Source organism: Chiloscyllium plagiosum, chromosome 33, assembly GCF_004010195.1.
Source record: "Chiloscyllium plagiosum isolate BGI_BamShark_2017 chromosome 33, ASM401019v2, whole genome shotgun sequence".
Classification (NCBI taxonomy): Eukaryota; Metazoa; Chordata; class Chondrichthyes; order Orectolobiformes; family Hemiscylliidae; genus Chiloscyllium; species Chiloscyllium plagiosum.
The window spans coordinates 34,986,647-35,001,873 of record NC_057742.1 but is presented as its reverse complement, the minus strand read 5'-3'; the positions used below and the strand labels follow the sequence as shown (position 1 = coordinate 35,001,873).

The 15,227-nt window shown below is 40.4% G+C and overlaps 1 protein-coding gene across 1 annotated transcript in view; it reads right to left on the bottom strand.

Annotated features, from left to right (window-relative positions):
* LOC122540015 (vesicle-fusing ATPase) overlaps window positions 1–15,227 on the bottom strand; it is a 278,045-nt gene that overhangs the window by 159,682 nt on the left and 103,136 nt on the right. Inside the window, exon 12 of the mRNA XM_043675302.1 lies at window positions 9,083–9,270. Within this exon, the coding sequence (XP_043531237.1) occupies window positions 9,083–9,270 (188 nt within the window). The remainder of the gene's footprint in view (window positions 1–9,082; window positions 9,271–15,227) is intronic.

Sequence of the window (15,227 nt, the reverse complement as noted above, 5' to 3'; positions counted from 1 at the left end):
GTCCTTCAGATTTTATAAAATTACAGGGCTCCCTATGATGGAAAGTAGAAGAAAGTGAAGTGCTTGGTGGCAATCTTCAGGTCTATAAAATAAGTGTTCACAAAATATAATGTTAGGTTAATAGTACAATATACATAACTCTTATTCTGAAAGAGTTCTGTTTAAAAATGATGTCATGGACCATAATTCTTTCCATTAATAACTGGGTTTGAATTTTGTTTTAGAAGCTACTGATCCCCACTGAGATCATAAACTCAACAACTATTGGACCTCGGCAACAATAATTGTTTCCCTAATTCAGATAGATCTGTCTCTGTGGTCTTCATTCTTGGATTAAGGTAAATGTTACTTCAATAACTGATAGAGATCCTACTTATAATACTTTACTATAATAATTGAATTTATAAATTGGATTCTCTACTGGAATCAAGACTGTATTTTCACTCTTTTCTTAGATTTTTTAATATTGTGATTGACTGTGTTCACCTTACAGTGAACTGCATGTTTAGCTCTTTAGCAAACATCTAAGTTTAAAATCTTTACAGTCTCACAGTCCTCTGTTATTTCTAACTTATGAACCTGGCTCCATCCCCACTTTGGTGTGGAAGGAATACAAGACTGAAGCTCTATTCCTGGACCATTACATCGTCTGGGATGTTGTAATCAGCCTAAACTTGTTTAAAAGGCTAAAAGGGACAGTAGCAGGCTCAGCAGAAGCCTTTACTTCAGGGTAAGATAAATCAGACCGACAGATTCAGTTAGCATCTTCCTTTCTCAACGTAGACTCAAGGGGACTTTTTTGAGAAATATACCTGAAACAAACGCTTCAAGTCTGGTTTGGCTGTTCTGCAGAACACAATCAAAATGTTAACTGTTTCTCTCCTCACAGATGCTGCCAGGCCCAAGTTTCTCCAGCATTCTCTGTATTTGTTTCGGATTTCAAGCAGCCACAGTATTTTACCTTTATTCAGAGCTATACATGATCTGGGAATATCCCAAAAAGGTTGGATTATAATCAACCGTATATACTCCTCTGACATCTCATTTATCACTGGCCAGCTCAGTTCTAATCAGAACCAGGGCATCAACAAAAATGGCTTTCCTTCTCACCTCCACACAATTATCTCTGTAGTTACCCAAGGATCTGTCTATTGATGCGATTCTCTCTCATCTGCACCTTACATTGCTTGGAGTTAGGAGTGGATGGATCTTTCCCAAGTCTCTACTTCCACCAGCTGTCTCAATCCCTCCACTGCTCCAGTGTTGCCTGACTGTTCAAACACTTAGTGCTGTGTGAGCACCAAGTTTCTCCAGTTAAACACAGAAATAGCAAAGCCATGTTTGAACCACCCTAGAAACTCTGCCAATGCACCAATTTTACCTCCCCATCCACTGCTTCAGGCTGCACGAGATTGTTTGCAACAATGCTATTGAATCTCATATCATCTTCATCAGAAGAATGCTATATTTCAACCTCTATAAACATCAGTTAAATTGTTACTCTCTGTTTCCAAGTCAGTTTACCTACTGTTAAAAGTCTCACCCATCTCTGTGCATTAACAAAATACTCTCCTGGCAAGTTTTACATTCCCATTTTCCACTAACTTCAGTTTATTTCCACTGACTGCACCCTGTCCAACATACCTCTAACTTTCTCCAACCTAACAACCGTCTCCCTAGCTTCTTTTCCTCTGATTTTGGCATTATTAAGTCTCCATTTCAAACCATCACTGACAGCTGTGAGCCTTTAGGCACCGAGGCCTCATGGCAGGCAATTTCCTCCATCAATCCTTTAACACTCCCATTCACCCACTGGATTGACAGCTATTAAACCCACCTCTTGCCAAAGCCTTTGGTGACTCCATGTATTATCTCCTTTCTTTTGGTTGGAGTACAGATTTATTCCAATTATGCCTTTGTGAAATACATTGTTCTTGGTTCTCTATATGAATGCAAGTTGGGATTGTGGCCAAGTATCTTTATTACATAATCGATAGACTACTTGAACAGCTGCAAAAATAAAACAATTTTGATTGTACGGACAGACAAATTCTAATCTGAGCAGGAAACTTTAATACCATCAACGGTCATAACAATAATGAAGAAGTGCAAAGAATATTCTTAAATTATGCTAATAATGTGTTAAGTCTGCAATTAGTAAGAGTGCTCAGCAGGTGGGCCCCAAAGAATTGATTGTTTTCAGGTTATATTTTTTATTCGTCCTTCTACTGTTACAGTGACATAACAAGGCACACAGGCCTTAACATGTCACTCTAAACACCACTGTAATGGACTAACAGCAACATCTTATGCTAGTTTTGAGAGTGTGTTACAGAAAACAACTGCTCGGAACCTTCACTACATGCAAACTTACCTTTTCTGTCAAAAACCAAAATATGCTTAATAAGCATTACTAACAAATATTGATCACTTACCACTTTATCTATTTAACTTTCAGGCATTCAGCCCTTCCCTCTGGATCTCCTCACGAAACCTTTACACTTGTCATCACCAAAAAGCTCTGAAACACAAGCCTTTGATTTCTGTCACTTTCCCTAACTCATCCACTCAGCCTGTTTACTGCTTCCTTTAAATTTTGGTGTGATCTGGATGGACAGTCAAAATTATAACTGTAGCAACCAGTCCATCAAGTTAAAGCAAAGTGACTGCAGTCTCAGAGGACCAAAGACTGCTCTCTCATTAGAGAGACACAATTGGTGGCAGTTTAACCTGAGGGTCACGACAAGTGAGGGGAGAGGTTCAGAAGCCAGGACTTTCATGGTAATCTCAGCTGGTGCAAAAATTAAACCTGTAGGGCTGGTGTCAGTCTGCATTACAAACCAGACATCCAGCCAACTGAGCTGTCCAGCCCATAATAATTAATTGTTTCAGTTAAAATCAGTTCTCTAGCACTCATTCCCTCACAATCAAGGAATTAAACTAAACTGGACTCATCTCTGACTCTTCGCTCCGGCAAGAGTCACAGCAGGAATGCAGTTTTGGTCTTGTGCAATTCATGATTTCTGCCAATCCCACATTAGATAAATGCAAAGTTAAAAATCACAACACCAGGTTATAATCCAACAGGTTTAATTGGAAGCACGTTAGCTTTTGGAGCGCCGCTCCTGACAACCACCTGAAGAAGCGGTGCTCCAAAAGCTAACATGCTTCCAATTAAACCTGTTGGACTATAACCTGGTATTGAGAGATTTTTAACTTTGTACACCCCAGTCCAACACCAGCATCTCCAAATCATAGATAAATGCAGGGCTCAATTAGAATTGCAGGGAATGTTTTGGGTTTATGTAAATCTAATGCATCAAAGGACAGACACGTGAAGCAGTTTTGTTTAGTGTCAGTCATTTTTTGTACACAAGGAGGACCTCGCCTGGGATTCAACCACAGACTAGTCAGAAGTGTAATTTCAGAGGAATCTAATGACTGAAAGCAGAAAAACATGGCACGTGACCCAATCAGGAGGGGAAGGGGAGAAGAAGATGGAAACAGATACCTATGTGAGGGCAAGCACAGAGAAAGAAAATCTGATATCAAGCACAATGGAACTGCTGTAATTTAAAGTGTCTACATTACCAGAGAAAATAACATCTAGACATGAATAATGCTTCTACGGTAAGGAGAAACTAAATGCTAAAACCTACATGTGTTCAGCCTCTGATTATCAATTTGGAAAACGAAAGAAAGGCCCAGTGAAGGTCAAAAAGTCCTTTGATACTTTGTCAACTTCACATTCATCTTAGTAGATTATTACTGAACAATTTGACCGATCAGTCAGGAATCTTCAAACTGTCAGTTAGCCAGAAGGCCGAAGTGCCACATCAGATGGGCAAAGAACATGCTGCCATCTCTGCATAAATGGGGCATGATCATCCATTGCAGCTTGGGGTAATCACTGTATTCATGCACCTTCAGACAACCATATCATAGAACATAGAAGAATACAGCGCAGTACAGGCACTTTGGCCCTCGATGTTGCGCCGATCCAAGCCCACCTAACATATACTAACCCACTATCCTACCCAGAACCAAATCCAGTATGGCCTCACCTCATGTACAGATGCCAGCTACTGTTCATAAGTGGGAGTTTTCTGGATGGTGGCTAGAAGAGTCTGGGCCTGGGGCACTGTGAAAACCAAGTACAGGGATGGTTGGAAGCCACAAAGTAGTATTGGTTTGGCTTCTCCCTGGGAGCCACCTACTGGTGTCATGAATGAGGGGACATTTCTTCCAGCAACACAGGGGGCTGTTTTCCTCATACCACTGTCCAAATGGGGCCACTTCCAGGTCTCATGTGGCATGGGATGTTTTCTGGTCTGATTTTAGCAGAGTGACAGGTTCACTGGGTAAAATAAACTGCTAGAATGAGGAGTCCCTATTTAATTGTGAGAAATTTTGCTGTGGTAAGGAGTTATTTTGGGGAGCTTTAGTTCTTTTGAGGGATTGATTGCTCTGCTCTGGGGCCTTTTAGGAGGATTCAACAGTGAAAGATCTGTTGAGAGATTGAGTGATGTAATATTCCAGAGGGGAAATTGTGGGAGGATTTGGTGCAATGATGAGGGGCTATTGGGAAGGTGCTTTATCAGGGGCCTTAACTGGGCTTAATATTGAAGTGCCCTCTAGTTCTAAACAACCGCACCCCAGGGAAAAGACCTCGTCTATTTACCCTATCCATGCCCCTCAATTTTGTAAATGTCTATAAAAGTCACCTCCAACGCTCCAGGGAAAACAGCACCAGCCTGTTCAGCCTCTCCCAACAACTCTAATCTTCCAACCCTGGCAACATCCTTGTAAATCTTTTCTGAACACTTTCACGTTTCACAACATCTTTCCGATAGGAAGGGGACCAGAATTGCATGCAATATTCCAACAGTGTCCTAACCAATGCCCTGTACAGCCGCAATATGACATCCCAACTCCTGTACTCAATACACTGACCAATAAAGGAAAGCATACCAAACGCCTTCTTCACTATCCTATCTAACTGCAACTCCACTTTCAAGGAGCTATGAACCTGCACTCCAAGGTTTTTACTCAGCAATACTCCCTAGGGCTTTACCATTAAGTGTATAAGTCCTGCTAAGATTTGCTTTCCTAAAATGCAGCACCCCGCATTCTCAGTTCATTGGCCCATCTGATCAAGATCCTGTTGTAACCTGATGTAATCTTCTTTGCTGTCCACTACACCTCCAATTTTGGTGTCATCTGCAAACTTACTAACTATACCTCTTATGCTCGCATCCAAATCATTTATGTAAATGACAAAAAGTAGAGGACCCAGCACTGATCCTTGTGGCACTCCACTGGTCCCCACCACCGAGGTCAGGCTCACTGGTCTATAGTTCCCTGGCTTGCCTTTACCACCCTTCTTAAACAGTGGCACCACGTTAGCCAACCCCCAGTCCTCCGGCACCTCACCTGTGACTATTGATGATGCAAATATCTCAGCAACAGATCCAGTAATCACTCCTCTAGCTTCCCACAGAGTTCTCGGGTACACCTGATCAGGTCCTGGGGATTTATCCACCTTTATGCGTTTCAAGACATCCAGCACTTCCTCCTCTATAATATGGAGATTTTGCAAGGTGTCACCATCTATTTCCCTACATTCTACATCTACCAAACCCTTTGGACTCTCCTTAATTATATTTGCCAAAGCTATCTCATGTCCCTTTTTAACCCTCCTGATTTCCTTCTTAAGTATACTCCTACTGCCTTTATAATCTAAGGATTCACTCGATCTATTCTGTCTATACCTTACATATGCTTCCTTCTTTTTCTTAACCAAACCCTCAATTTCTTTAGTCATCCAGCATTCTCTATTTTCCCAATATTCCATCTGTCAATATTTTCCCCACTCTCAATGTTTCTTAAAAAATCCTTTTGGGGCAGCACAATGGCTCAGCAGACAGCACTGATGCCTCACAGTGCCAGAGACCCAGATTCAATTCCACACTCAAGCAACTATCTGTGTGGCATTTGAACATTCTCCCTGTGTCTGCATGGATTTTCCTCCCAACAGAAAACAGACATGCAGGTTTGGTGGATTGGCTGTGCTAAATTGTCCACAGTATCCAGGAATATGCAGACTTGGTGCATCGGGCATGGAAAATGCACGGTTACAAGGACAGGGTACTGGGGTGGATCTGCGTGAAATGCTGGGAGGGTCGGTGTGGACTCAAAGGATTGAATGGCTTGCTTCAGCCCTGCAGGGATTTTGTGATTCTAACTCATTTATAACCCTTCAGACTCCTCATATCCTCATCACAACTTCCTTTTCCATCCATCTTTGCATCATCACCACCACATCTGGCTACATAGAATTTGTCCCTTCAACATAGTAATTAATATAGGATTGTAAATAGTTGAGCCCCAATACAGATTCCTGAAGCTCTCCACCAGCCACAGTTTGCCATGACTTATCTTTCCAGACTTTGTTTCCAGTAATCAAACAACCTCAATCCACGCTAATATATTAACTCCCAATATTACAAGCTGTTATTTTGTGCAGTCACCTTTCAGGCAGCGTCTTACTGAATGACCTTTGAGAATCAATTGATTCCCCTTTATTTGTCCTACTTGTTTCCTCAAACACAATTTCCCTTGCACAAAATCATTTTTAATCTATCTTAAACAGTGTCTAAGAGGAAGAAAGTGACGTAAAGAGGTTAGAGATGGAATCTGTTCCAGAGTTTAGGATCCAGGCAGCTAAAGGCACAATCACCAAAAGATTCAGCAACAAAAATTAAGGATGCTCAAGAAGCAAGCATAAATGAATACAGATATCATGAAGGGTAACGGAGATTACAGAACTAGAGAGGGATGAGGTGAAAGAGCACAGTGGTCAATCATATTGGATTTTCAAGGGACTTTCCATACCAAAGTCTCTTATCCTCTCTGTCAGTTCAGGCAGTCCTCAAACAGGCTTTGTTCTGGCTGTCTGTATTTTCTTTAATGTGTATCTCCTTACCCAAGTTTTAGAAAAAAAACACACAGAAGTTGATCTTAACTGAGAAATGGAGGCCAAGAATATATTTGTAAAGCCAAATCTAGAGATAACAAAGGCATAAATAAGGCTTTCAGCAACAGATAAGCTAAGGCAGGAATTGAGCTAGGTGATGTCACAAAAATAGATAGTTTGGTTGTGACAGTCGTATGTAACATCAAGATTGTAAGCGATCTGATTCAACCTCAGACAAAGAGACAGGAAGCAGTACTTACAGCAGGAAACAAAGAAGACAGATTCCCAATAGACAACCAGGAGAAATTTCTGCTCAACCAGCAGCAGATAGTGTATCAGGAGTTTAACAGATTGGAGACAATGAAGGTGGTGAAGTCAAGCTGATTTCTATCAGCAGATACTTGGAAACTGAAGGATTTTCGAAAGTTGTCATCATGGAGCAGCGTGTTGATGAGAATTAGGAAGGGGCCAAGGATAGGTCTGTGGGGGATATAGTTATGAAGTTGAAGGTGTTTACTGTACCTGTAAGGGAGAGAATGCGGTTCTGAACTGAGAGATTACAAACACCTGTGTATATGACGAGATGGCAGACACAGAGTGTACTGAAAAAAAATTGGAAAAACCTAACATTTGGCTGTGAAATTGATACCTAAGTTTTAGTTATTGTTTTGACAACAATTCAAATGTAACCAGGTTAAATTATGCCCCAGGATATTAAAACCCTCATCAACTTTGAATTTATTATTCTGCCAACATCGAACCAATGAGATGATCTGATGTTGATGGTATAGAATGCAGACATTTTGAAATTTGGTCAGAGGACAACTGCCGTAGAGAAAGAAACTCCTGGAGAGCTAATTGCCCATTTGACATCTTGCTCTCAAAGAAAATAGAAAGCACTCTATCAAAGATACCTTTTCATGTGAAGCATACCCATCATAAAAAGATAGATGACGACCCACGGAGATGAGCAGTTGGAAGAATGAAGGCACAGAAAACAACATAGACTGTGCGGTTTTGAATTTAAGTTGATGTAATTTTAATAAGTGTCTTATTGGAACATCATATTGCTATAGAGTTGGAGGCATATAGTAAGCAGTGAAGAGAAAGGGAAGCTTAGATTTGTGAACAGTTTTTGTTTAATGTTCACTTTTAGAGTTAGAAAATAAATTGATGTTATTTCCTTTAAATAGTCGAATTTAAGAGGTCTCTGTCATTCATATTTTAAAAGATTACGAGGCAAGGCAAGCTTTTTTGGTTTTGTTAACAAAGGGGTTTGCCTCTGCCGTAACAAGACCAAAAGCAATTGTGCAAGAGTGAGGAAGACCATCTATTGCAAATGATTCTCTGCCCACAATTTCTCAGTCTGAAATCAGGCAAATGCAGTCCCATTCAGCTGAATATGGTATTGAGGCACAAGAGGAAGATAGTTTGGTGACTCATCTCAAAAGCTGCAGACAAGTCAAGGAAGGGGAGGTATAGTTTACCTTTGATAACTTTATACAGGATATGATGTGTGAAGTTGGTTAGGGTCATTTCAACACAGTAGCATTTTTTTTTAAACTCATTCATGGGATGAGGGCATTACTGGCTCAGCCAGCATTTATTGCCCAACCCTAATTGCCCAGAGGGCAGTTAAAAGTCAAACACATTGCTATGGGTCTGGAGTCACACGTAGGCCAGACCAGGTAAAGATGGCAGTTTCCTTCCTGAAAAGACATTAATGAACCAGATGGTTTTTTTCTGACCATCGACAATGGATTCATGGTCATTAGATTTTTAATTCAGATAGTTATTGAATTCAAATTCCACCATCTATCTTGGTTGGATACAAACCCAGGTCCCCAGAATGCATGAGGAAAACCTAGTTTAGAAGATTCAACTGTAGAGTTCTGGACAAAATGGACATGGATTTGGGAAGTAATAATCTGTTCAAAGATTGAGATTGAAGAGTCAGAGTTGACATAGTGATCTGCAGGAATGGGGTGTTCAAGGATTGATTTGAGTGGTAATGATGGTAGATGTTTTATTTCTGGATGCAGCTAGTAATGTGACATTAATACAGTTTAAATAAAAGGCACTGAGCCCATAAATACCTTTGCTTACCTTTATGTGTCGGTTCATTGCCGTTGACTGAGCAGCTCTCACTAACCCCTCCAACTCAGCACCACTGAAATTCTTTGTCTCTTGGGCGAGTTCAAGAACATCAACATCATCACTCAGCAGATTGTGCTCTCGCATTCTTGCTGTATGAATATTCAGAATTTGCACTCTCCCCTTCTCATCTGGCAAGCCTGATGGGAAGCAAAAAGAATCGCAAAAACAAATGGGTACATCTGTAAGACTAGCAAAATTTATGACAGCCTGAGAATCCACAAGCCTAGTAATAATTTGTCAATCTTCTTTTCCTCAAAAAATTATCTTGATCATTTTTCTTTATATTGATCATTGCTCAATTATCTCAAAACATTATCTAACAGATAGCCTATTGATTTCGCAGCTTTATCACAAGGGGTTGAGAATGATGGCATTAGGATAAGTCATCTGTTGTGAGTATGTCCCTTCTTCCCCAACCATGCAACTTCCTGGATTCCCTCAAAAGGTAGCTATTCAGATAATAGTGATTCCATATCATACAGTTATCGGACTTATAACTGTAATAACAACAGGCAACGACCACAGAGAAAACTCTGAATTTTCCAACATACAATTTCCCTATGGGTGGGATGCATCAAGGAAGATCTACATGTGTGCCACTACCCTGTCATCATTGAAGATGTAAAGCAAAGCATGCAGGGGGAGAAACTGAACTGTTCCCTTCCTATGGCTGAAAAAAACTTTTCTTCTCCAGCTGTCCATTAAACAACATGGTAACAATTACAGGATTCAACCAATTCTCAGATTAGACCAAATTCTACATTGGTCGAATATAAAACAACTGACGTGCAATATATTCGACCAAAACTACCCCACATTTCATTCAAAACTACATTTGCCTTCAAGTAACTAACATCAATGCACCTCCGGGATTAGTGCTTGGTCCCCAACTATTTGCAATATGTATTAAATGATTTTGGTGGGGAAATTACATGTTACATCTCCAAGTTTGTAGATGACATAAAGCTGGGTGGGAAGGTGAGTGTGAGCAGGATGCAGAGATATGTTTTGGATAAACTGAGTGAGCAGGCAAATGCACGGTACAAGACCTAGGTGTCCTTGTACACTAATTACTAGAAGCAAGGAGGTACAGCAAGTGAAGGCAGCAAATGATATGCAGGTCTTTACAGCAAGTGATTCGAGTACTTAGAATTCACTGTGGAAGCAGGCCATTCGACCCATCGAGTCCACACTGAACCTCTGAAGAGCATCCTACCAGACACAGTCCCCTACTCTATTCTGGTAAAACTTGTATATCTCTGAACAATATGGTCTGTTTAGCATAGCCAATCCACCTAACCTGCATATGTTGGACTGTGGGAGGAAACCAGAGCACCTGGGGTAAACCCATGGAGATACAGGGAAAATGTGCAAATTCCACTCAGACAGTTGCCTGAGGCTGGAATTAAATCAGAATTCCTGGTGCTGTGAGGCAGCAGTGCTAATCACTGTACCACCATGCCACCCTTACAGGAGCAGGGATGTCTTGCTCTAATTGTATAGTATTTTAGAGAAATCACTCCTGGAGTATTGTGTGCAGTTTTGGTCTCTTTATCTGAGGAAAGATATTCGAACTATGAAAGGAGTGCAAAAAAAAAGTTTTAACATGTTGATTCCTAAGCTCAGAAATCTACAGAATTCTAACAGGACTAGACAGGATAAACACAAGAAGGATGTTCCAGGTAATCACAGGGCTCACAGTCTCAAGATATGGATTAAGCCATTTAGGACTGAGATGAGAAAAAATTTCATCACTGTAAACCTACAGAATTCTCTGATAAAGAAAGTGGTTGAAGCCGAAACAATGAATCTTTTCCAAAAGGAGTGGCTAAAGCGATCAAAGAAAAGTGAGAAAAAAGGATCATACTGAGTTGGATGATTCACAATGATCATGTAGAATGGTGGAGCAGGCTTCAGGATTGAATGGCCAATTCCTGCTCCTATTTTGTATGTTTCTATGCATCAATGAGCCTGAGCTCTCAATGCTTCCCTCACTAGAGAATAGGTGCTCTCTGTGATTTGTACTTGTATTTTTTGAAGCTCTCTGCCACAAATACATGTCAGATGGCTTGCCCCCTTTGTCCCCCATAGTATATAAACATTGAAAGAGATCTAACAAATAAGGTTGAGAACTTCAGAATACACTAAAATGGGAGCAAAAAGTTTCATGATGTGCCCTGAAGCTTTGCTTCATTGATAGTTATAAACCTAGCTTGTCACCTTAACTGCTGGACTGATAGCAACTTTCCCTTATCCATCGATTATTCCATATTTCTGACATTACTTATCAAGCAAAAATACTCAGTCAGGCATGGAACTGCAGGGATTTAACTTGTATAAGTAGGCATCTTTAAAAAGGATTGAATACATTAGCTACTTAGATACTGAATCAGCTAGCAGCTTTTCAAATATACTGATATTTACTACACCTGATATTTACTATCTGGTGTCTTTCCAATGTTAAATATGGAGCATAAACACCGGCAATTAAGCTCATTAAATGAGAAAAAACCTGGTTGTGCATGAAAACTCCTACATCAGGAGATTTTTCTCCATTTTAAACAGAGCAAAGTGTCAAGCACAGGCACACAGCCAAAAATAAATTGGCAATCATTGTGATTCTTAAGTCAGGAACTGCCACCACCTAGTTTCTTGGATAAGGGGTACAGAATTAGGTGTTGCTCAGAATGAGGGAAGTTTAACTCAAAATGATATGCAAATGCATGGAAATAAATGAAACCCCAAAGGGAAAACTGGAATTTATATATCTGCCCAATATTTTCCAAACTTTCTTGCCATTACCTACATCACTCAAGGCAGCAGAAAATTATGCAAACTTCCATTGGGCCAATTCTACAGGTTTATTCCAAGATAACTGATTGTTATTTGAGCAAGGAAAACAAAGTGGTTGGGGATGAAGATGCGTTTTCTGAAATATGAATTTACATCATTAATTGGATATACCTATATCCTGGGCTTGAGGAAAGAGTGCTTTGCAAAAGCCAGGGAGACATGATGCATTTGGAAAGAATACAAACTGCTCATCTGGGGTTACAGACTTCTACAATACTTTCAGAGTGAGGTCACATGACTAGTTTGTTGCTGTAATCCATCAATGGATTTGAAAGCAGAAATAGAGAAATAACTTGGTTGGACCAACAACTATTGTCCTCTCTTTTCCTTTATCTGAAATCCTCCTCAGCATAGTGTGTGAATTAAAAAACCCTCTGGAAGGCCTCATTACTGCAAATGGAGTTCCTAAAGGAGGATTTAAAACCTACATCACTGACTCCAGAAAAGTGAATACAACCCCCATAACTGATCCAGAAAGGTGGTCCAATGCCAAAATGACTACAGCCACAGAATATGATGATTTTGGACAATCTGAATGATTCTTACAATTTTAGCTTTCACATTTTTCTAAGAAAATACTCTGAAGTGTTTTTATATTTTTGTTTCTGAAATTTGGAGAATTGTGCACCTGTGCTAATTTTCAAGAAAGGTTAGGGTTGCATGTAAAGCTAAAGTCACCATAGTCCTACTCAGACTGCTTTCTCATTAGAGAGATAACTGGTGGTGGTTAAACCTGAGAGTCACCACATGTCAGGTGAGAAGAGAGGTTGACAAGGAGAGTCATTCATGGTAACCCCACCCAGTGTGGGAAGTGACTCACATTGGTGGCAACACTCTGCATTGCAAACCAGCTTTCCAGTCAATTCTCATGTACATAGCTGCATATACTTTGTAATACTCTTTCATGAACTGTATATCCTTTACATACCACAAAACAAAGATCTACTAGCAGAAGTACTGAATTCTTTGAATTTATACACTATAGTACCGTTACAAATTTTTTAGTTCTCGTGCAGTACAAGTGATCAGATTAGCTGTGCCCCACTAAAGCCACAAAATAGTTGATCATTTCTGTTTTAATAGTGATATTAGTTGAAGAAAGTACATTGGCACAACTTGAAGAATCATAACTTCTTAATATCTACTGCTGACCAAGCAAACTTAACTCAACACCTTATTGAGCAGCAATGGCTCCAGCAATGTAGTACTTATCTGCTACTACACCTGCCAGTCTGGATTATGTGCTCAAACCTGATATGGCTCTCAAACCCAGAGCCTAATTCAAGAAGTACTCCTGCCATCAATTGAACTTGTACAGCTTTATTGCAATATGGAAGTTTAGATTCACATCGAGGAGATTCCTGTAAAATTGGACCATATCCAATTTTGAAATGACTAAAATGGCAATTTATTTGTTAAGTTTAATTCAAAGTGTTCAAATGCCCAGCTAGGGTCTGCTGTAATTAGTATTTACGATTAGTATCTTCAGTACGTATCCCTAGGATAAAGCAACATAGACAAAAAACCAACTGTGCAACACGTATCTCAGATTTTGTTATTTCATCCATCTTGCTCGTGGAAATTTTTGTGAAGGGGAGAAAGCCTCAACAGGAGCAGAGGCAAAAGAAATGAACATTTGAAAACTTGTTTATATACGTACATACAACACCTGAGAAGGAACCTTTGTAGCTTAGTTGTACAACCTTAGGCAACAAACCTTTATGGGAAAATTGAATTTGCCTAACAAGCACCGTGCCAGGAAGTGCTTGGCACCAAAGATGAGTAAACTCAAACAGCAGAGGCAAATAACTCATTAAAAAGAAACAGTACCCTTTTTGTTATCTGTTACATATTGCGCACAACATTTTGTCAAGTTATTGACAATTTTAATCAGAATCAGTGATGAGCCAAAAGGTCATTCACTCACTGACTCTATGCCCAACGAAGAAACGCCAGAGCGGGGAAAGCTGCGAGCAGCTCAGCTGCAGAGGTTACTCTCCAGGGGATGCATGTAAACCTGTAAACATTTCTTCAAAGATTCATTTCTGTCTTCCACTACTCCACCTCATGTCTTCAGGTGAATTTGGGTAATTTGTCTTCCTTAACAGTCATAGTTAAAAATCACACAACATCAGCTTATTATCCAACAGGTTTATTTGAAAGTACTAGTTTTCAGAGCACTACTCCTTCATCAGGTTGCTGTGGAGCATCAGGCACAGTTGTGCTTTATAATCCTGCTCCGCAGGAGAAAGTGAGGGATGCAGATGCTGGAGATCAGAGCTGAAAATGTGTTGCTGGAAAAGCGCAGCAGGTCAGTCAGCATTATGCCCGAAACGTTGATTCTCCTGTTCCTTGGATGCTGCCTGACCTGCTGCGCTTTTCCAGCAACACATTTTCAGCTTTCAATCCTGCTCCACAGCCTATATCTTATGATCCTGCTCCACAGCTACCTGATGAAGGAGCTAGTACTTCCAAATAAACCTGTTGGAACATAACCAGGCATTGAGAGATTTTTAACTTTGCACACCCCCCTCCAACACTGGCACCTGCACATTATGGTGAGCAAATTGGTCTGGCCCATTTCAGTTGGACGTAAGTACATCTTAGCAAATCAAGAATGGGAGATGTCAACATTCAAGTTATAAAATAAATATAGGGTATTTTTGTCAGGTTCTGCTGCTGTTGACAAGTAAAAAGCACATTATCCAACACTTGCGCGTCGTGGGGTTCCATAATGGCAACAGAGTAAGGTAAAACTGGTCCCATGTACTCAGAGTAAGGAATAATGGTTCTTCATCAACACATCAATCTGGACGTTGAGAGGTATTGCATTTGGGCAGGACAAACGAGGCAAGAAATTACATGATGAACAGTAGGACCAGTAGGATGGTGGGAAGCAGTGAGTATCTTTGAGTAACTTTGAGCAGTGAGTAACTTTGAGTGCGAGCAGCAGCTAAGGTAAGACAGTTTGTTTTAAAATTACTTACCGGTAGCGGGCAGCGGTGTTTTTTTCTCTCTTTACAGAAAGAGCGGGAGCAGCAGGGGGAAGTGACGAAGACCAGAGGGGCAGCCGGGTAGGTTTTTTTTCCCTTTAAAAGCGCGCAGAAGAAGAACCCGAGGCACTACAGAGGTAGTGTCTCCCACCCGCCCTCCTCCTCTAACCTAAATAATAAGACCCGTTGTGGTAAGGAGGTAAGTGCTGCATTTTGCTTGTTGTATCCTTTAGACCCAGTTTTTTTTT